The sequence below is a fragment of the Cygnus olor genome, chromosome 3 (assembly GCF_009769625.2).
Source record: "Cygnus olor isolate bCygOlo1 chromosome 3, bCygOlo1.pri.v2, whole genome shotgun sequence".
Classification (NCBI taxonomy): Eukaryota; Metazoa; Chordata; class Aves; order Anseriformes; family Anatidae; genus Cygnus; species Cygnus olor.
This window is the reverse complement of record NC_049171.1, coordinates 30,433,701-30,457,382: the sequence shown is the minus strand read 5'-3', so window position 1 is coordinate 30,457,382 and position 23,682 is coordinate 30,433,701. Positions and strand designations below refer to the sequence as shown.

General features: G+C 39.4%; 1 protein-coding gene and 1 long non-coding RNA gene across 3 annotated transcripts in view; one reads left to right on the top strand and one right to left on the bottom strand.

Annotated features, from left to right (window-relative positions):
* ADGRB3 (adhesion G protein-coupled receptor B3) overlaps positions 1-15,989 on the bottom strand; it is a 458,698-nt gene extending 442,709 nt beyond the window's left edge. Inside the window, 2 exon segments of the mRNA XM_040552548.1 lie at positions 12,230-12,998; positions 15,732-15,989. Of these exon segments, the coding sequence (XP_040408482.1) occupies positions 12,230-12,983 (754 nt within the window). The 5' untranslated portion in view covers positions 12,984-12,998; positions 15,732-15,989.
* Positions 15,990-16,082: 93 nt separating this feature from the next.
* LOC121067717 overlaps positions 16,083-23,682 on the top strand; it is a 64,120-nt gene continuing 56,520 nt past the window's right edge. Inside the window, exon 1 of one of the 2 annotated variants that reach the window (XR_005818404.1) lies at positions 16,083-16,230. This is a non-coding gene — a long non-coding RNA (uncharacterized LOC121067717). The remainder of the gene's footprint in view (positions 16,231-23,682) is intronic. The other variant, XR_005818405.1, reaches the window with a different exon arrangement.

The following is a 23,682-nucleotide window of genomic DNA, read 5'->3' as shown; positions in this document are numbered from 1 at the left end:
AAGGGGTAAACTGAAAGCTTAGAGTACTAATAAGACTGAGTTCTGTGAAAGTGCAAGCTTCTGGGAAATCTGAGGGCTTATCTGAAAGAGTAATGCGAAAAGGTAACAACCTAGAGACAAGAGAAACTGCAGGTAGACCAAGGGAGAAAAAAAAAAAGGGGGGGGGGAATACTTAGAGCCAGAGCAGTTTCAAGGGAAATTTAAGAATGTATAAACCTTTTATTATGAGTTACAAACCAAGAAGCCTGCTCAGTATTTCACTGTGAACTCCGTCAGGGCAACGTGACAATTTCTAAAAGAGAGCTGCAAGTTACAAATAGCAAATATGCTGAAATGGACTTTGTGGCCTGAGGGTCTGTCTTATGAGAGAAACAGTGTGTGATCATCCTTCAAGTTAGCATGCACATAATATATTCTCTGATCAACACAGCACTTTGTGTCTTCGCCAGTGCATCATACTACCATGAGCAATGTGACTCTGCCAAAGGAACAAAGAAGAATACCAAGGGACTTTTTGCCTGCGTGCCAAAGGGATCCCTGTCCTGAAATGGCAGGATTGTTAATTATATCACAGTTATCAGATACCATCTTGGTGTCATATCGAAATAGCGACTTTCTCTAGAAGAGAACACTCAGCATCTTCAGTATTTTTTCCCAAGAAATCTCCAGTGTACCCTGCATCTAGTCTCAACTTATTTATTAATTTATTTGGAAATAATCCATACCATTGACACAAATATTTTATAAATTTTAAGCATTTCATCTGATTTTTAATCCAATTTTCTCTCTGCAAAATGGTCTACATTTTCAGCATACCACAGTGATTTTCTTTAATTTGCCAAAAGGATAACTTTTAGGTGATAGCATTCTCTTTTAAAATGTACAAAGATCCTAAGCAGCTGTGAAACATAAGCTAAGCAGTTATAATGATAACTGAGCTGTGAGAAAAGTCTGACTGGACAAGACTTCAATTCTTGGTTGATATCAGACACATTACAACGATCCATGTGAAAACGACTATGCAATTCACACCATTCTGTGCTGCTAGCAAAATAAATGTTATTTTTTAATTGAGATCTCTCAGCTATAAAAGTAGCAAACAGATCATTGGAAAGAATAGCTGTTCTATTATAAATACATCCACATCAATTTTAATGCAAAGTATTGTCTGAATCTGAGAACTTTCATGCCTAACTGTTTCAAGTGAAATATTGTGGTCCAAATATATGTGCAATAGAAAATAGACATTAGAAATGTAAAAAAAAAAAAAAAGTTGACATAACATGTCATAACATTATTGTAAGATATTCAGTTAAGATATTTTTTTAAGGCATTTGCCAACTTCTGAAATCTAATAATTGATGAACAGTTTCACTCAAACATCAAAACATCCTAGGTGCTCGCTTTTGGATTTCTCACTTCATTGCATCTAAGTAAATTATAAATGCTGTGGTTAAAATGATCTGCTTTTCATGTTTTTTTGATAATCTTTACTGTATATACTTACAGCCTTTAGGGCCCCATAGTCTTTCATAGCTGATTGTACAATAAACAGTCTTCCAGTTCTTCATATTTAATTCCTTCTCCTTCTCAGAAAGAAACTCTCTGACAGTGGTTGTAATCTTAAATTACTCTCAATTTCATGTTCTAACACATGCCATGTACTCAAAATGTTAGGTGAAAGGATATGTTTAGAGATTAACGTGAAACCAAACTTACAGAAACAAAACAAAACAAAACAAAACAGGAACATCAAAAAGAAAATCAAAAAACATATGTTTTTATCATAATTTTATCAGTCATAACATCAGGCAACGGCCACTAAAACGATTCCTGGTTTTGGCCAGATGGGTCTAAAGTGAAACCATTTGTCAAATTTGTCAAATATAAATCAATAAAGTGGTACTATTTCTTTCATCTAACAACAACAACAACAAAAAATGCAGGCTTTAGAATGCTAAATTGTTTTAACAAAATCCATGGAAGCTCCTGGACACATTCAACAGGGAAAAAATAAATAAATGTACAATGTAGATAACCGGTGTCATTCTTGCTGATTAATTCTAAAGGGTTTTTAGGGTAGCCCTGTATCCCAATAAATACTGTACTGATGTTGCCAGCAAAATGCCTCAGGACATGTCAAATGTTGTCTGAACCTGTCTTATTCTTCCTGGAGCTTTGTTTAAGTTTGTTCAATGATCAGGCAGCTATTGCCTGATTTGTTTAACTTTTGCTTTATATGAACAGTCAGTATAACCATATTTTTATTAAAATAGTTGGTAGCAAAAAATAGTAGGTCTGTATAGAATGATGTGCTTATTACCCCAGCATAACGATAATGGTAATAATTGAAAAGGATAGTCATGGTATGAGAGCCTCCAAAGGGGAGATACTGGATGCATTACAGAGGAGCACAGGTCCAGCAGGGTTAATTAGGTGCTCAAGATGGTAGTCAGGATCCCAAAGCTAAGAATACATGCATGATCAGTCAAAGTAGTGCAGAAACGATAAAAACAAAGAATATTTATCCTGTTTATGTAAGACAGTCCTTATATAGTAAACTGAGGTATAAGATTAAGCTGCAAGCCAGTAAATATGTAAAAGCATGTCAAAAAACACACAAAAATAGGCCCAGGCAGACCACTGAGTGAAAAGAAGGTGACCAGAGAATTCCTTCATGGGAGGGACTTCAGACACTGATAACTCTCTGTACAACCCTGCTCCATTACTGATGCCAAAAATCTTTAGACTAGAGGAGCACTGAAAGGGGCACTGCACACAAAAAAAGGTAGCTAAGAGGAGGTGGGTACATATATCCAGTTTATTATTAAGCTTGTTCTTCAAATGTTTTATTTTATTTTATTTTATTTTATTTTATTTTATTTTATTTTATTTTATTTTATTTTATTTCTCTGTAGTAATTAGTAATTTCTGTTGTAATCCTTTATTACACTGTTAAATTTTTAGTTAAACTAACAGCAAAGTCTTTGCTTGATGTGTGCTTCTTTTTTGACCACAGCAGTATTTGGAATATAACATTAACCCTTGAGAAATGAATGAAGATATTTATAAAACGCAAATGATTTGGGACATCATTGCAGATTTCAAGTGGATATACTGCATAAAACCATTTCCAAAAAGGAAACAGAGAGCTGGTAATGTAATTGTAATTTAATAGAGGAAACAGGAAGAGGAAACAAAATTGTAAAGTTAGATTGATTACTGCCCAATTAAGGAAACTACCCCAAATTTTAGTTTCTTGGATTCGTCAATGGAGTGCATTGAAAGAACTGTTAAACATCCTAGATATTCAAAATGTCACTTCTACTGGCTGTCCTTAGAAAAATGAAGCACAAATCATAAGCATGTAATATAATGAAACTAAATTCTGAAAGGACAAAAAAAAAAAAAAAAAAAAAGCCACAATAATCCTTGAATTAAGTTAATAAAACATATAATGACACTATGTCATATGCAAGAGAGAAAGCTGCTGAATAAAATGGAATTCTTGAAAACCTCTTTTTGAAAAATCTGTCTGTTTGTTCCAAAAAGAAAACTTCAACTGATGTTTAATTTTGCGTACATGGTTAATGTAACAAAAACATGTTACTGTTCCAGATGATATTAACCACTAAAATTTTAGTTTTCTGAATCTGGAACCAAATTAATCCCATTAATAATAAAATAATTGTTTGCTGTTCTAATATTGACTATATATATTAAAGAGTATCCACATTTTCATTTAAGGGTCTTTACTGGCAATTTGGACTCAGTGGCTCTGGTTCTCAGAAGGTTTGTCTGGTCAAGGAACGGGAATAGTCTTGATTTTTTCCCAAATCTGAAGCTGCACTGATTTTTGTGGATTAATTACATATTCATTGGACTAAAGAGATATGCAATAATTTGAACATTCATTTGCACAACAGGAAAGCATAGGTTCCAGGCCTTGCTCCAATTATGTTTAAGTATATTACATTGCTCCCAGGACAATAATTATCAAACTTTTCTTCTGATTGTAATTCTCCTTCAAGCATTTAGCTTCATATTTATTGGATTTATGAACCCAAATAATAGCATAATCAGCTGAAGCCCTATGGCCCTATACATAACTGCCACAACTTTACCAGGTGCTGGGACTGGCTATTATCCCAGCCTTGGAACCCTCTTCCCCCCCAAGGACAGCAAAATCATGATACTCTCTGTATTGTCAGTGACTTCCTAGACATTTGGTGGAGACAAGACCAGCTGGATTAAGCTCTGTACTCATATTATTCCTGCAGTGCTGAATCTTTTTCCTCCTTTCCTTCATCTGTATGAAGCACATCCATCAGCCTTCAAACCTAGCAGTATGGAGCACCTGTATGTGTGCCAATCAGTGAAGACAGCAGCCAATGCTGCAGAACAAACAAAACATTTCCAAAGATAAAAACATAACTCATTGTTCAAGCTGAAGTGCCCAGCTTTGCAGACAATTCACCTCCTCTATGTGCACATTAACAGAAGGGACTGCAAAGGACATATTCATACATGAGAAAAGCAAAACATGCGTGCGAAAAGCGAACCATTTAGGATTCAAAGAAAGATTGCACATGAAATCTTAAGATTTAATATTTTCCAAAATCCTTTGTAAGGAAAAAAAGTTCTCTTCTTACATGAAGCATGGGCAACACTATTCCTTCACAAGAATAAATAGCACGAATTCAGTTCCCTGATTTTCTAATCTATAATTTAAACCCTTTCCAGCTGCACTACAGGAATGAGTTTCAAGGGCTTCGCAGAATCATCTCTGGGCACTCTGTGCATACTTTCACAGCAATTTGCACAACTCTTTAGTGCTGAGTGGGAAGTTCTGGTTGAACACATATCTTGGACGCTATTTTGAAGGATCCATTGGTAATACTGTAACTGAACCTGATATATTTGCCTAGAAATATAGAATTGTGCAACTGGCTGCTAACAAATGCAAAAGAATGGACAAGAGTGACGTTTTTTGACTGCTTTTTTGATAAAATATTTTTTGGGGCCTGAACTAACCTAAACCTGGCTACACCAGCAGAGCTTTTCCTTTCCAGCTCTTTCTCGTGCCACTTTTTGATACTTATGGAGGCTCTGCTGGGCCACTGTAGCACACTCACCCAACATCAAGATCATCTAACAAGAAGAGGAAAACAAAACAAACAAAGCAAACAATAACAACCCCTGATGCCCCCCCCCCCCCCCCCCCAACAAACAAAAATACCACTACACAAACAAACAAACAAAAGCCATAGCTGAATAATTTTCTGCTTGGCTCATGTGCTGAAACAGTTCAGCAAAGGGAACGGAATGAAGACAGAGCCATCTCAGAAGCCTCAGCAGGTCTCAAATTGACACAAGCAACTTGTAGTAATATACCTCAGTGGAGGCAAGGCTGAACATATTCCCTCATAACAAAAGGTATTTCGAACTGTAGTTAGAAAAGAAGTTTGGTTCATTTTCTACAGCTAGGAGCTGGAGAATTGCTCTCTTGATCCTTCAATCCCCCATCATCCTTCAGTGAATCTGTTTAAAGACACACAACTACCAGCGATAGATGAAAGATATAAACCATACTATAAATAAATGGTGTCTCTGCATAATTGATATCTGAACAATTAATACATGAAGAACAATAGGAACCAAAGCCAACAGCCAAACAGTTTTACATTTACTGATGAATTAAAAGAAAGAATTGTGGAAAACTTGCCAAAAAGGCCCACTGTTACCATTTTTCTATCAAGCTACCAAAAAATGAATGTCATTCAAATTTTATCTTTTATGTTGTGTTTTGTTTGTTTGTATGTTTGTTTTTCATTTCAGGTAAATATAAATAAAATTTGAACTGAATAGCTATAAAACAGCTTGTTTCCAAATTTCAACTACACACACCAAAGATGCTAATCTGACTATATCATATGTCTTCCTTCACCTTCAGATAACGAAGAACAAAAACCACAGAAACTGAAGGGAAATACATTAAGAGACTATCAGCTAGAAGAGGAGACAAGAAGGCAGCAAGCAGTTACAAAATAGCACTTTTTTTTCAGTGCATGTGTTTCACTCTACCCAGGGTCAAGGATGCATTCAAAACTAAAACTAAACAGAAAGAAGCATAAGAAACCTGAAATGATAGAATTAATATAAATTGTGAAATAATTTGCAATTGATAGAAAGAACACATTGTATCACTGTTTCACGTCTATTCTGTGGGCTCTAATCTAATTTTTATTTAGACTGAATTATATTTATAACATTAGGAATTTGCTTTTATTAAGGACAATAATTTGTCCATTGAAGAGTAAAGTAACTACAGTAATCTCATACACAGTTATTATACATTGGTTTAATTAATTCTGATGTGGCTAGTCCATCAGAAAAAAAAAAAGTCATTAATTTGATATAAACCTTATTTGTAACTTACAGATTAACAAAACTGAGAAAAACTTTGAAAAAGTTGACTGTCTTCCTGTTGAGATTTAACTAGCATAAAGGGCTCTAACTCTGAAATATTCATGTATCAATGATGCATAATTTGTAAATTTGTATTTTATATCATGTAAAACTTTCTCTATCCTAAAGAGTATTTTATATTTCTTGTTAACAGTGAATGCAAATAATGCTCAATGGAATTCTGCAGTGACCTTTGTTTTATTACAATTACTGCATATTTATAAATGAGCAGCTAAACTTCGATTTGAAGACTACAACTTTGAGTTGGAATCCTTTGATAAAACACAACTGAATGAACTTCATAAAATTAATTCCCAAAGAAGAGAAAAAGAAAGTCTCCTCTGAATATTCCTCTGTGTATACCAACACACAAAGCACATTTTCCTATGCTTTTGCAAGCAGAAAACTAAACAAACCAGCAATATGGATAGCTCTAAACAGGAGAGGATAAATTGTTTTAAAAAGAATGTGTAATAGACCACAGAATCACTACGTTATATACATTTATAAAATATATATGCATAGGTAAAAACACTACAAAATAAGAAATGCAGTACTTCCATTATGTCATAATATAATTCCATGTAATGTCACTGAGACGTAATAACTAAAATCCTACTGTGTAAACAGAATCACCATTAACAGCTGTTAATGACTGTTCTACATGTGAACACTTACACATTAGTCAAAAGTACACTCAAGGACAGGTCTAAAGTGCTGTAAAGCCATTGGGTATTCTGCCCAGCCAGACAAATTGTAATAAAAGTATTTGAGGAAAAAAAGAATGGCTTACTCATGTGACAAAAGCAAACAAAGAAGACCTGACTTGTCTGAAATATTTGGTGGTACAGGACTTGGTGCTATTGAGTTCTTGTTCACAGGAACCGGCAGCAAGTGCTGTTCCTCATTCAGGAATTCTGTTCCTAATTCAGATATTTTTTGTCTTCAGTCTCAACACTTTTTTTTTTATTATTATATATATATATATATGTATTCCCCCATTCTTTATCATCGTCTTCTATTTAGATTCAGTGATCTTAAAGTGGAAGTCTTTAGTAGCATTTGTCCCCAGCTGAGAACAGGTCTCCATGATGTTTGATGTGCAATAATGCACATAAATAGAGGTTTAATTCAAGTTAAAAAAGGTGCCTTGGTGAATCTAGATCATCGTTTAGGTTACAAAGCAGCTTCTAGCATGCTATTTCATTGAAGTCAACAAAGATTTATGATTGAGCTTATGGAAAACCAGTGTTCATATCCTATATAATACACCTGTGATATCACTGAAGGCAGGGCAAACTCTTGCAGTAGGCTGACATTTCCTCCCAAAATAAATAATATGTCATCTTCTTAGAGTGAGAAGTACTGATATAAACTGTGATACCAAAGAAATTACAACTCAGACATATATACATAACCAAACATATTTACTAACCAAATTTTTATTATTATTAATTTTTATTTAAAAAAAAAAAATGGAAGCAAAGCTATATATATATATTTTTTTTTCCTAATGTAATGGATATTGTCTGTTATTTTTTTTCACTTTAATATTAAATAGTTGTTAACGCACTAGATTTTAAATATCTCTGTGAGGATGTTAGACTCCATTTTGTAATTTTTGATCTTCCTAGACAAATCCTGCATTGATTTAACAGTTTAAATCCTCTGATAAAGCCATGCTATGACATGTTACTACAGCATATGATTTTCTGATGAGGGACGTCTAACCTACTCAGCCATCTAGTCATCTCTGGGTATGTGATGAATATTATAAATTCATCTTAAATGTGTGCAACAAGAGTAGGGCATTCACGGAATGACATATAAATAAATGCATATATGCCATGAAAATTTCACAATACTATTTGCATCTTACTCTTATTCAACAATATATCACGAATTATTGTATTAAAGGGACATAAATAGTAAATCTGGTGAGAGATCCCAGTTGCTTTCAGGTCTGAAATTAGAAACAAACAAACAAAAACCCAACAGTTGCCAAATGCTGAGATGTCAAGCGATTAGAATTTATGACAAAGTAGAACAATGTCACATTCCATTATTATTATTATTATTATTATTATTATTATTATTATTATTATTATTATTATTATTTATACTGAATGAACATGATACACAAAATTACATCTGGAACTCCAATTACCAAGACTTTATTAATGTGAATTTCTCCCCTCTCCTTTTCTTCTGCTGATGAATGTAATAGGACAAAATAAATATTTATATTGTTTTATAACAGAAAACTCCAAAATAAAGTTTCTGTCTAAGTAAACCATTACATAAAAAATATAAAAAAATAAAAAATAAAAATATTGCTTTGTAGTGGTCACAATGAGAAAATACATTTTTGCATTCTTATTACATCATTCATAAAAATATATGGATTGACTACATACAAAGGCTTACAGGTCCACAAAAGTTGGACCTGAGCCCTGTCATATTGACAGAAACTTCATGAGATACTTCAGTCACAGCACTGAAGATCAAGAGGACAAATACCCTTAAGCTCTTAAATTCAGGCCCCTGCCTGAGACTTCACTGAGATCTATTTGCTAGTGCTTTGATCCAAGCTAAGCATCTCAGATGTAAGACTATGGAAAAGCATCAAGATACAATGAAACTGGGTCTCAGTGAAAACGTAGTGATTTTCAATATTGCTTTAATCAGTGACACCAGTGACGATCTGCCTATGGAAGACATACTGGTTAAGCTACATATTTCCAAACAATTTTATTAAAAAAAAAAAAAATGGTTACAGCTTCCTTTTTTGACCTAGTTCCTTTTATTGTTCAACACTCTTCAGCACTTTTAGAAACACAATCATCCTTTGTGTACTTGTCACATCTTTTGTAAAATGCTGCAAATTTTTGAAAAGGAAAAATACTGTCTTTCATCCATTTTCCTAAGCCATTTTTCATATTCAAAATTACAGAAATCTTCAGAGGTTCAAAAAGGAAGCAGTAGGCTTGAATCTAAATGTTCTCTATTTACATTATGGTTCTTGAAGGGGGCTGGAAATAGTTTTGGGGAAAGATTTTGTATTTCATGTAGTCAAGCTTGATGAAAGCAAATCTGAAGGATGGGAGAGTATGCACAATCTTGTAAGAAAGCTGTCAGGTCTTTGCAATTCCTTTCCGAAAGCCATTGCTAGGCAATGTCAGTACCAAACCTCAAAGTAATGCACAAATTCTTAAAATACAGTCTCACCAAGTCCAGAACTCTCTCAAAGCGGTAGGCAACAGTGGTATGGTAGTTCGCTTCAAAACTCAACTGATGCTAATAAAACTGCATTTTCATTTAGCGCTATGAATACTAACAACAAGAAACCTCTCTCTGATAATGGTCACCCTTATTTTTACTACCTGTGCTGATCTAACTTGAACCAGATTGCCCATGAAAGGAACTTTTCCATTTCTTGCCTAAATGTTTGCTGACACAATTGATGAATTGCATCATGTTTGTGGTAGGAATATTCTACATTTTGATCCCTCAATAAAGCCTCCAACTGAACCACAAGCCAGCTTTATACAAACAAATACACTGACTGACATGCTTGATAAATATGAATCTGTCTACAGAAAAGGAATCAACACACCCCTCTTGCAGCTTGTTAACCTTCTATAGAAAAGGCAAAAAAAATGCTTCAAACTGGAAGACAAAGAGCATACTGCTACTGAGAAGGACCATGAAGCTTAATTTGCTAACTGATTTTAACTTTCAGTAACAGTCTGATGAACAATTTCCAAGTGCATGGAGTAATTAAATAAAACATTTAAATAATTCTATTATTGTTAAAATTCTCAGCTGCACACACACACACTCTAAAATAAGAAGTACTGTGGCAAAACAAATGAAGAATACCTTTCACCTAAAGAATAACATTTTCACCCACTCTAACAATGCTGTTTGTCAAGGAAATATCCAGGGAGAGCCGCAATTAGGGCAAGAATGAAAATGTGACTGAGACCGGAAAGAAAATACGTTGCAAATGTGTTTCAAAATTTACGAAAAAAAAAAATGCAATATTTGCCCTAAGCATTCTCTGTCCTCTCTGCTAAGGGCAGAAAGTGGGTGTTTTACACGGGAGACACACATCCCCTGGAACCCAGCCTATTTTCGGGAGAGCTACGAAGGGACCTCGGCGGCCTGTGCTCCCCGCTGTGTCCCCTGTCCCCAGCGGCGAGGTGGCACCTCAGCATCCCCGGGGACGCGCCTCGGCCCCTGCGGGGGCTGCTCGCCGGGGCCTCCGCGGGCAGAGCCCGGCGCCGAGGCCGGAGCTGCCTCCGCCTCCCAGGGCACTAATTAGCTCTAAACGATGTTAAATAGCATCCCTGCCGCTGCGCAGGCTTCTCTGGGAGTTTACAGGAGGGGAGCTTCCCTGTCATTTCAGATGGCTCCGTTTCCCCGGCTCCGAGCTGTTGGGTGTGTGGAGAGACCTGCAGAACACCAAAAGTGTCCCCTGTCCCCCTCCCAACCCCCCGGCCCTGCCCGCGGCCGCTGGCACCGCGGCAGCTGGAGCAAGTTCAGCTTTTCTTCTCCCACAGCACTGGGGCTTGGCTGCCCTTAAAGAAAATGCTCTCCTAACAACGTGTCAATGTTACATTCCTCCACAAAGCCACTTCTATTAGGGGGGCTGGGAGCTTGGCGCTGCCTCACCACAGACTGGGAGCTTTGTGGCTATGCAGAAAACAAGAAGAGTGGGAACATTTCCTGCATGAAAATGCAACACCCTGGGCTGGATGATTTATCCCTTGCCGCAGGGGCAAGGACCTCCTGTCTGCCCTGCATGGCTGCTCTGAAGCACCCCCACATCCATAGGTTGCACATAAGAACCTCCAATTTGTGTTCAACCTATGCTTTCCCACCCTCTGGTCCCCTCTGCACCCTTCCTAAAATCACCCCCAGACCTCTCCAAAACATCAGGAGGCCAAAGCAGGAGGTGTAAAGCAGAGAGACAGTGGGCTGCCACTCTAATTGCTGGATTCCTGGCTTCCCACCCTTCCACAACCCACCTTTTCCAATGGGGACATGAAGCAGCTGTCAGGACTGACACATCCACCCACCCCACTAGTACTGCTGTGAGATGCAAAGCCTTCATCTCCTGAAGTTGACACCTCCTGGGAAAGGGGCACAGCAGCAGCCTGCAGGTCTGTCAAGTCAAAGAGGCATGTGCTGACTGTGCATGGTGATTTGTATCTCTAGGCATCACGGGCAGAGGGCTTGCCCTGGAGAACCACATTTTTTTTATAGATTGTTTTTAAGTCTGTCACAGTTGGGACCAGGTGTCCTGATCATGACAAATCTCTGGGTGTTCTACTCAGGATGCCCACATGCCTTTGGAAACATTTTCCTTGCAAAGTCAAGGGATCTCATCAAGATTTTGTAGTTGAGTGCAGCAGTAAAGAGATGGTGAGTGATTCCTGGCTCATCACCTGTGGGCATTACTGTAAGTGAGGGCTGAAAACAGAGGGAATCTACATACGAGGAGTTTCTGTACTGCTCAGCAGAACATGATGCTGAAGACTAGACCAGTTTAGAAATGAGAATGCATCCCTCCTTGCCCAGAGGGAGTGTACATCATTTCCAGCCCTTTCACCTTGTCTGGAGGCAAGCCGCAGTGAAGAGCAAGTCAAATGAATGTGAGTATCAAAGAGAGACAGCAGCAGGACCTACACACCAGTGTGGGATTCAGCCCCCCCGCACCCCCCCCACCCCAACACCCCCCCCAAGAAGCACCTACCTTCTTTTGGAGGCCGTTTGGCTTCTCTGGTGAGGTTGCAGACCTGGGTGGTTTGCAGCTCCTGGGTCAAGCAGCCCTCTGTCTGCTCATTGAGGGGCAGCACCACATTATTGAGCAACACCAGGGACTGGTCATCTATTCCCCATTCTCCCAAATGCTGAGGGCAGGTGCATTTTGTATACATGATCCCACAGGACTCGGTTCTCCCGTTCTCGGATTTCAAGCAGCTCTCCAACCAAGTGCATAACACATGGCACCCAAACTGGCTCGGGCTCACCTTGTTCAACACCAAAAACTCAAAGAAGGATTTTTGGTCTTCTTCTTTTTTGTGTAATCCTAGGAAATCGATAGGATAGACGCGGCGTATCTGAATAAAATTCTTATCATACTGCAGAAATACAAAAGCATTCTTGGAATCGCAGAGCTGCATTATAGAGTGGTTATTTTTTAAAAGATCCTTTATTTTTTCATGGGAAAAATGATCAAACTGATAAGCCAAGAGGGAAAAGTTGGAGCAGCTGAAGTCCTTTTTGGAAAATTTCAGGTAAATACTATATTTGGTCGGATCTGGATTTTCCAGTGTCCAAGTGCAGTTTGTGAAGTTTTTAGGAAACATTTCACTTACAGAATACGATCCATAAATGACCCCCTTCACCAGCGTGGAACACCAGAAGTCTTGGGCAGCATTAAATCCAAACATAACCAGTAGATAGGTGGAAAATATATAAATCAGCAAATTACGAACAGCCTTCATCCTATGTCATTTGGCCTGCAGGAGATGAAATGAAATGAAAATGCAAGTAGAATTCTTCACGCATTGAAAACCAAACTCCTTCCAGTATTCGAGCCAGCTGTTTCCAAGCTTGCAGTTAGAGCCCCTTTCAGAAAGAAGGGCAGGTAATTTTTATTTTATAACACAAGGGAACGCTTTGCTGCTGTGTGAACAGCGCCATCGCGTGGCCATCGCGACAGCCCAATCTTCTACACCCAAATTAAAAAAAAAAAATCTATTAGATTATTAATAGGAATGTCCTCTCCAGTCTAGGCTGTAGTCATCATGGCGTGGACCAGAACTGCTCAACTTAGGTAAAAATTTAGACGCCTTACCCTACAGACTAAGAGCAGGACAATTTATTTATTTATTCAAAAAGCAAATAAGTAGCTTGCTATATTCATATCTGTGCACATACAACGTGCACATGGAGAATTTCACCAGAATAGATCAAGAAAGCCGGTAGCATCTGCTGTTATGTATTATTTTTCTATTAAGTCTGGGAAGTAACTGTGAAGAATTACAGCCATAATTTTTAAAAGCCCAAATAGTATTTGTTACAGATGGAATATTATCTTCCATATGTCTACATGCATTCGCAGTGGCCACCTGGCATACAGAGGTCTTTATAAAAATAAATCCCAGGAAGGAAATACTAAGATTAATATATTAATAAAATGTTGAGAGTATCAGAGAAAGAAACAAAGACAGACAGATGAAACTAGTGGTGGTCTGACACCACCACTAAGTGCCAGCATTTTAAGATAGTAATTCAAATGTGCTACAGCCTCTTAGGATATATGAAATGGACCACTATATTAGTGTCTACAACCATTAGCTCTATATAGCTTGCAGTGCTATAGTAGGACCTCTGCACCTATTGCACTGCACTGGGTCTTTTACTTGCCCTCTTACTCTGAATATCTTGTACTGTCTGATTAGCTCCTGGGCTTTGCAGATGTGTGCTTGAATGATGATATATTACATTTTCTCTGCTAGTATCACCAAATAAAGCTGTTTTACTGCACCTGTCAACCGCTACAGCCTCCTCTAGAGCTCTGTTTTCTTAACAGTGGCCTAGGTTAATAAAGTGAACATTAGTTATATTTACCTCTGTAATGTTATCCAAAAAAAATCAAACTGAACATTTTCAGCATTAACCTTTGAGTTATCCCTTACAAATAAGTAACTAGCTTTTCACCTTCTGCTTTCAAAGGCAAGTAGGCAGAAGTGATGCCAAGCTAATTTCAAAACTCTCTGGATTTCAGTCTCTTCCACTGTTGCTCTGTAAGCAGAGGCAGACATACACACACAGACACTGTTACTGAGTTTTGATATGTCTTTGCCTAGCTTTTCATCTCCTCACCAAACAGCAAGGCTTCTTCTGTCTCCCATTGCGTAACACACAGCAAATCACCAGATTAAGCTCCCTTGAAGAGATTTTCGTATCTCCTAGATTACAATTCAAACTCTGAATCTTGAAATGGGCAAAGAGGCACCAACTCTAACCCTCCTTATAGCTGCGGTTAAAAAAAAAAAAAAAAAAAAAAAAAGCAGAGCTGCTGCCAGTTCTATCCACATGGTCAGATTTTCTCTTTCTGAGCATCCATCTCAATGAATAACATGGTCCTCCTTCTCCAAATAGGGTCAGTACAGCATTTAAGGTTTAAAAAAATAGAAACTTACAGGGAATTCTGGAAACAATTTCCCCTTTTCTGAAGCACTTTGCAGGCATTGCAGTTCTGCGCAGTGTTATTCAGGATGGTGTAGGCGTTGAAAGCCAATGTGACAATAAGTGTCTAAATTAGGAATTCCACCCATGAAAAAGGATTAATTTTATAATCTGGAAAGCAAAAAGGGGCCTTAGTTGCTTTTTAATTTGAAAAGGAAAAAGCCTCTGACTTTTCTCATCCTCTATGAAATTAGAAAAATAAAGACGTCTGCAGTGCTAGGCTGTTTTCTGTGAAGAAACGTAATCAGATAGCCCTCATTTTAGTTATGTGTTTGTTCATACAGAGCTACTGATATGCAATTTTGTCTTAATCTCCCTCTCCCTCGGTGTATTACACACGCACACACATTCGAATCGAATGTGCCGGCGGCATTTCATTTAGTTTGCAATAGTGCTAAATACAAGAGGGAAGCTGCCCGCCGAAAGGATTAGGCACCCAGATTAAATAAAATCTTCCTTTTCCATGGAGGATGGAGTTAAAGGACGGCCACAGAGGCTTAAGGTTGCCCGTTTGGGAAGGGGGGGGGAACCCTTTTCTGCTGAAAAGCAAACGGGCGTTTAGTTTGGATATTCCCCAAACTGATTTTCTAGGTGACACTGTAGTTTAGCCGAACATAGACGGCGCCATCACTCCACTTATTTTTTCCCCAGCAGAAGACCCACTGACTCCTCTTATTTTAACTTCCTATTAACCTAACATCTCCCCCCCACCCCACCCCCCAATAAAATTACCCCAATCGTTCACAAACCTCAGGTTTTCTTCGTCTCGCTGGAAATTACTCTCGGGGAAGCAGACCTGTCGCCAAACGGACTTCTCTAACTTTTAAACTGCAGCGCTGAAGTAAATGCAGAGATCATTTTGTATGTGCTGTCTCTCTCTATCCTTCAGCAACAGCCTGTCCCCCTCCTCCGCCGCCTCCTCCCCGGAATCCCAAGCTAAAAGCTCTCCAGTCGTAATCCCTGGAAATGGGAAATGAAAATGCCCCGGGCACCCTTACCTTCCACTCCGAAAGCTGTCAGGCTATTTCTCTAAAAGACTAGCACCACAGGCACACGTCCCAACAACAGTGATGGAGAGATTCCCCTTCTGTCGGAAGCACCGTTTCCCATTTTCCCCGGCTCAGGTTCAAAACCAAGATTAAAAAAAGCAGCAGAAGATAAAAAACGGGGCGAGAAAACCCCCGCACGCCACACGCACACCCCACCGAGGGAAAAAAGCAGCTTTGGCTCCGGATCCACCAAATCCAACCACATGAAGGAAAAAAAAAAAAAAAAAAAAAAGAAAAAAAAACACACCACAACCTCAAACCAGCGAGACTGCAGGGGGGGAAAAATGGAAGTGGCTGAGCAAGCGATGGATTTTTTTTTTCTTTTTTTCTTTTTTTTTTTTTTTTTTTACTTGAAACAAAGTCTCAGCACAGCAGCCCGATGAGCGGCGATGCCAGGCAGGCGACGGTCTGAGAGGAGGAGGACTCAGGCGCTAGTGCAGATTTGTTGGTGGGTTTTGTTGTTGTTGTTGGTACTGGTGGACTTATTCCTCTTGCCTCCCTCCTCCTCCTCCCCCCTCGGGCACTAAAGGCCGGACAGCGGCGGGGGGGGGGGAGTTCCTCGGCTGCCGATGTCGGGAAGCGAGCGGTGCGAACGCCGGCCGCGCAGGGGAGCGCGGAGGGAGCGGGAGCGCGGCTCTGCCGCTGCGTGTGCGCGCGTGTGCGCGCGCGCGTGTGTCTGTGTGTGCGTGTGTGCGAGCCAGCCAGCCAGCCAGCCTCCGTGGGGGCCGCCGGCTGTGTGCGCGTACCCGTGCGCGCAACACCCCCGTCCCCCCCCGCCTCGCTCGCCCGGGGCGGCGGCGTGCGCGCGCCCCTGCGCACCGCTCCGCGCGGGTGCGCACGGGTGTGAGTGTGTGTGAGTGTGTGTGTGTGAGTGTGCCAGGCGCCCCTCCCGGCCCCCGGCGTCTGGCACGTCAGGGCCGCTCGGCACCCAGCGCGTCCCGGGAGCGGCGCTGACTGCGCCGGGGAGGGTTTTTTTTGGGGGCCTCGGCTGACGCCGCTGGGGAAACGGGGGAAGGATGGCAGGAGTGTGGAGGGGCGGGAAGACCGCACTTGATCTCCTTCCTCTTGTTTTTTCTTTAAAAGCATCCCCCCTCCCCCCCTCTCCCCCCCGGCCCCAACCTCCCCCCTCCGTCGCAGCCCCGAGAGCTGTCACTTTGGCTCCCCGCTGCAGATTAACCGCCACGGCGCTCCCGAGGAAAAAACCCTTTCAAAGTGCCGCCCGCCTTTGACTGGAACAATGGCAATTTTCTCAGCGAGGCTGCAATTAACGCCGTATTTGTTCCCTGACGGAGAGAGGAGGAGGAGGCTGCGGCCGGGTCGCGGTCCTTCCCCCGGCCGCCGCCGTCCAGCGGGGGCGATGGCAGGGCAAAGGGGCGGCGGGGGGGGGGACCCGGGGGACCCCGCAGCAAGGGGGGGACCTGGTCGGGGTCCCCGTCGAGGGAGAGGCGCTGCCCCCCCCCCCCCCCCCGGGGGGCTGCCAGCGGAGTTTGTGAGGAGGCAGTGGCTGGAGGGCATCGGTAGCGGCAAGGGGGGTCTGTTGGGAGCGAAAGAAGGGGGAGCTCCGCGGAAGGTGCCTTTCCGCTGTGAATGCCACCCCACGCTCCCTGCCCCCGATTATTTGGGTGTAGCCGAGGAGGTTTGAATATGCATTTTTCCCCCCTCCCCTTCGGCTGCGTCGATCCCGCTCGCCACGGCGAGTCGGGCTCTCCGAGGGGTCGGGGCAGCGCTCGTGACAGCAGATATCCGGTGTGGAAATTAGGGGATGACATTTTAATAAATGCTGCTGTCAGTCAGCGAGCAGACCGCGGCCTGGCGGCTGCCTGCTCCCGCCGCTGCAACTCGACAGGGAGAACGAAGCCCTGCCGAGGCGGTGTGGCCGGCTCCCTGCGACAAGCCCGCCCTCCCAAAGTTTAGGAGAAACACCGCTGCACGCCTGGGTTTGGAGGCCCCCTCCCTCCCACCCCGAAGAAACGAGAGTTTGAACTTCTGGGCAGCGTCCAAGCCATCCGTTCCTCAAAGCCGAGAGTTTTCTGCCCCCTCAGCCCCGTAAAGGTTTGAATTCCAGTAGTACGGAGCTTTTATGATCACAATTACACGCTGCACAAATTCTGATCAGAGGTATTGCTGGTCACAAACCACTTCTGGCCAAAGTAAATGAAAGAACGGTTATACCTTTCTACTGTGTTTTCCATAGGTACAAGCTGTAAACCACATCCTTGCTAGCTTTTACAAACATAAAGAGTTCATGTCCCTGTTGTCAAAATAAAACAAACAAAATATCTACTCAGTACAAGGAAACTGAGAAATGTGCATGATCTGTGCCCAGCAAATACAGTGCAATGAAAACTGAACCATTTATGGCTCAGAGATGATCATACTCTCTCATGTTCAGTGATACTCTGTATGATCTCTGGATGATCATTGTGTTGCTTGAAATACTTCAAAAGTAGTTCAGTTCATTGACAAGTTGGTATGAGCAGAACAAATCAAAGGTGTACATACAAGGCAGTATTTAAATACGTTTTTACTCCCTTCATTGTAAAAGAAGAACATGAGGGTAAGTCATAGGGAGAAGCCACCCTGAGTGAACTCTTTCACCCATTTCCTACAGCACTGACAACTTGTAGATTTTTTTATTTGCAAGTGGAAATGAAAATTAATACACAGTGTATGGTAAACTATTGTCTTAAACAACTTATTGGGTACCCCAACCCTGTGATTAACTTCCACTTTCATTTTTGTGAAGACATGGCAATGCTGGAAGAGGAATTTGGAAGGGCTGGCCTCGTCTGCAAACAAGGAAAAGGCTGGGAGTTGCACAAGTCATACTTAAGTTAACCCTGTGAGCTGAAGAACAGAGAGATGGAGGCACAGAGCACTCTGCAGATTTCTTTTCAAGATTTGTTGCCATGAGACCTGAACAGTGTAGTTTTTAATTGCTGGAGCTAATTCTAAAATAAGCTATACCATTTGTGAAATACTGAAATATTGATGGTCCACCTGTATGTGCCTGCCTCCTTGAATTGAGGCCAACTTCAGAAAGAGTTTGTTTGCCAGGTGTCATGCAGCTGCATTTGAAATATCAAAAATCTGGAATATTGATACACTACAAGTAAAAGTCAGTGTATGTCCATAAAATATAAATAAATAGAAATGACACTATATTTGTTTAAACTGGACATGCAGCTAATTTGTGTTTGGAAAGGTGCTGTTTTATATGTACATTTAGCATAGGGCAGATGTAGAGTGAATATATACACATCATCCAGAAATATTGAGCAGATCCAGGTTCTGTATCTCTGTTAAAACCTAGAAATTAGGTATTAATGCAATCCCATGCTATTTCACAGCAGTACTGTCAGAACTGCATGGCACATGTGGTGCCATCTGTACTACAAAGAAGTATCAAGACACTAAAATAAGTGTTATGTCACTCGGTAGTAGTGTGGTGGGGATAGGCACAACATAGTGAACACTAAATTTATAGTGCTGCTTTCTAGACTGGATGTGATTGTTTCAGAAGGGTTGGGCTCAATCCAAACTAGGAACGAGGGTGGAGAGTAATATTTTTAAGTAATCTCTGTATTGGTGGGAAAAAAATACTGCTTACCAAATGTAATATGCTGGATGGAATAAATTAAAGGGTTTGTTTAGTTGCTTTTTCCTTTTCTTTCTTTCTTATTCTTTCTTTTTTCTTTCTTTCTTTTTCTTTCTTTTTCTTTCTTTCTCCTTTCTTTCTTTCCTTCTTTCTCCTTCCTTCTTTCCTTCCTTCCTTCTTCTTCCTCTTCCTTCCTTTCCTTCTTCTTTTCTTTCTTTCTTTCTTCCTTTCTTCTTTCTTCTTTCTTTCTTCTTTCTTTCTTTTTTTTTCTTTTTTTTTTTCTTTTTTCTTTTTTCTTTTCTCTTTCTTTTCTTTCTTTCTTTCTTCTTTCTTTCTTTCTTTTTTCTTTCTTTCTTTCTTTCTCTCTTCCTCCCTTTTCCCTTCTCCCTCTCCCTTCTCCTCTGTCTTTCTTTCCTTTCTTTCTTTCTTTTCTTTCTTTTTCTTTCTTTCTTCTCCTTCTCTTTCTCTCTTTCTCTCTTTCTCTCTTTCTCTCTTTCTCTCTTTTCTTTCTCTCTCTCTCTCTCTCTCTCTCTCTCTTTCTCTCTTTTCTCTCTTTCTTCCCACCCACAGTAGCAGTTAAGATCTTTGGTACCTCAGTCACAGTAAACTAAGTGATTTCAGTCCAGGTTTTAGAGAACATAGCACAAAATTCAACAAAATTATAACTGGAATTATAATTCATTGAGATTTTTGCTGCAAATTTTATAAGGGAAGCTACAGCTTAAAGCAAGTGGCTTTGAAAATGGACTGTTCTCTGACTTAACCACCTGTTAGCTTGAGGGGAAATCTTTCCAAGTTCAAGGGTCACTCTTGCAACCTGCAGTTCTATGAGCAAATAAAGATAGTTTATCTCCAACATTGAACTCACTGAAGGCTTTTCAACAAATAATTTATCTAATTCCCTTAATTTTGTAGTTTAATTCTCTATTATCACTCTCTACTATCATATATTATCATATGCTTAATTGACTACAGCTAGATGTAGACAGTTACGGACTTAGATGTCATCTTATTATGCACAAAAATGGAAACAAGTGTGGCTATAGAGTCAAGTAACAGGTAAGAGTCAAGTGCTATATTTATGAAGCCTCTTAGCTCACCGATGTGTGATCAGGGCACAGATCTGTTCCCCACATCTTACTTTGCTCAGATGTGGAAGGCCATTAGGTTATATTCTGTCTTATCAATTTTAAATTTCTTTTTAAGAGCAAGAGAATTACAATGAGATTGGAATTTTATTAAAGTGCTTTATATTTTCATAAATAGTTAATTAATAATGCAGCACCAGTAGATGGTGCTCAAGAATATACAGCATAACTGATGGGTAGGGGTGGTTAAATGCTTCTATTTAAAATTGTAAAAAAAAAAAACAGAGAAGGTATTGGTTTTCCTTTGAAAAATGATTTTTAATGAGAAAATAATGTCCCCTTCCAAATTTCAAACAAACCTTTGTTTGACTGACCAATTTTTAAGTTGAAAATGTCAACTATTTTTTTGCTTGCTTCAGTATTTTCATTCTTTATATGGCTTCCTCCGTGAAGATTTTTACAAAACTTTGAAATTCTGCTAGTTTAAATATTTTGATATTATGATTCACTCCCAGTACTGGGCTAGAAACAGTTAAATTCATGAAATACTGGACAATAGGAGCACAGACCAAAGGGGTCTGAAGTACATCTGAGGCTTGTGCAGCATCCATGCCTCAGACAGTGACCCCTGAACACTTCCAAGGGAAGTGCAGAAAACCCAGCACAGGGATATTTTTGAGGGATTTGGCTTCATAAAGTCTATAATAGACCAGTCTACTGCTAGTCTACAGTAATACAGATATATTTAAGTCTCCCAAATAAATTTCAGTTTACCTGCAATCTCTTAACCATGTTTAAATCAATGCATTCTTATTCACATAAACATTCAGTTCTTTTAAGTCTTATATATTTATTTATTTATTATTTATTTATTTATTTATTTTTATCTCAGTGTTTTCAAAGAACAAGCTCTACAGCAAAAACAAACTATGGGAAAACTGATGTGCATCACTTCTGTTAAATTTGCTGTCTTGAAGTTTAATTGCATTATAACCCTGTTAAGGAAGGCAGAAATGAAATTCTGGTTACTTCTAGTAATTATTTCATGTATTTTTTCTCATGACTCTTTTTATTTTCCTCTAAACAATTCCAGTATTCTGACCCTATTTCACAAACAATGTTGTTGTTGTTGTTTTCTGAGAACTTCCATCACTTTTGTCACTCTTTCTCTAGCTCCCTCTAGTTTTTCTGATACCCTTCTGAGATGTAGAAACCAGTACTGCAAATGGTAGTTCAGATCAGACAGCAGCACTGATTTATAAACATCGTTTTTCGTGGTCATGCTGTGGTCTTATTCTTGCTTCATTTTAATTTCTTGGCTTCTTTTCTTATGATAATCTGCTACAATGAACAGAGATCTTCAGTTAGCTGTCTGGTCTCTTCTTTTTATCATCTTGTGAAACAGTTTGCCAAGGCCCTTTAGAAAGTTTAAATAAATGATTTCTATTGGTTTTCTTTTGACCTCTCAGTATTTTACTGATGTGTTGAAAACCTCCTAACAGATGAGTAAGACAACATCTTCCTTTGCAAAGACCTATCATCTCATGATCTCCAAGTCTTATTTCTTATTTTTTAATTTGCCAGTTACGATGTAAGGATTTATGAATCTTTGATTCCCTGAATCGTCCTAAAGCCTTTTCACAACTATATGTGAAACATTTGCTACTTTCTAGCCTTTCAGTACAGTTGTTGTTTTTAATTAGGGTTTTCATAGCTCTTATTCAGAATTTTTGGTCCTGGTAGCTTCCTGCTTTTTAACATGATTGATTTGTTCCAGTACCTCTTCATCTGATAGCTACCCTCATTTTTATTACCAAGAGTAGGTATCTCCCTAGCATTTCTCTATTGAGAAGACTGATGCAAATAAATCTACTATCTTCCTAGCAACATCCTTCTCTTCCTTAACTGCTGTCTTTATTCTCTGAAATTCCCAGGAGACCTAGTGACTCTTATAAATTCTTGCTTTGATATACTTAAGGGTTTCTTTTGATTTGTTGCTTTTTTTTTTTTTTTTTTTTTCACATTTTTCAGCAGTTACCTTTTCTGTCCAGTTTTCCTTCTGACTCTTCACTATCGTAATTATGATCATTTTCCTCATTGCATGAAATCGGCTTTGTAGATTTTTGCAGTTTGCCACTTACCTCAAGAAGTATTTGAATTCCTTTCATTTCACTGCACTGGTTTGTAACTTACTTTCCTTGTTTTTCTCCTCTCCTTTCTCTCTCCCACATTGTGCATTTATCAGTGGAAGTATTCTTGGGTTTGAGAGCAACATGAATGCCCCATCTAAGGACCCAACTGCCTTTAGTTTTAGACTTGGGTGTTTTTTTTTTTTTCTCAACTAAAATACATTTTATTGATTACCTCTGTCCAAATATTTGTGTCATTATGTTTGATTTTATTTCATATTCTTCCTAGATAAATTTAACCTTATCTTTTATGGTCACTTTACATTATCAGTTTTAGATATTGTTAATCCTGACTTCTTTCAATTTATATGATTGAAGTCCCAAGCATGTCCTAAACGTGCTTTAATATGGAGCTGTAGCTTATCAGCTGAGTTGTTATCGCTGAGCTAGATGATTTAAGGATATCATGTCTCTCCAAGGTAACAGTCGTTCTTGGAATAACTCTCTTCCCAAGTATGTGTGTTCAAAAAACTACCCTTATTCTGCGAAATATAATCTTTTAAGGTTTGGCATTTCGAGATTAGATTTGTTTCTAACTGGGTAGTTACAATCTAGATTATCCTATTTTGACACATTTTCTTGCCTTTTTTAATTTTCAAAACTGCATGCGATATCCCAGTCATGATCTGCATCCTTTGGTGCATGCCTTCTTGTAGCCAAGGGTTCCTTTAGTACTAACCATTCTGATGTACAGCCCCTCTTCACCTCAGAGTTTTTTCCCACTGTAATTTATAGAATTAGAGAGCAAAATTCCTTATGGGACTGGCTTCAATCTGTCTTTCTAGGACAGTTTACAACAAACAACTGTACCTTTTTTTTTTTTTAAAATTAAATTAACTTCCAGTAGCTTTTTCCACTTCTATTATGACTATAACATAAAGCCTTTCCTCTATTGGAAAGCCTTCTATTTCACTGATTTTACTTTTAAGTTGTAATCGCACATAAATAACAGCTCTTAATTTTGACCAGATGTCATTCTATGGCATCTTTCCTGAATTTGTGCTTCCTCAGTTGCATATTTCATG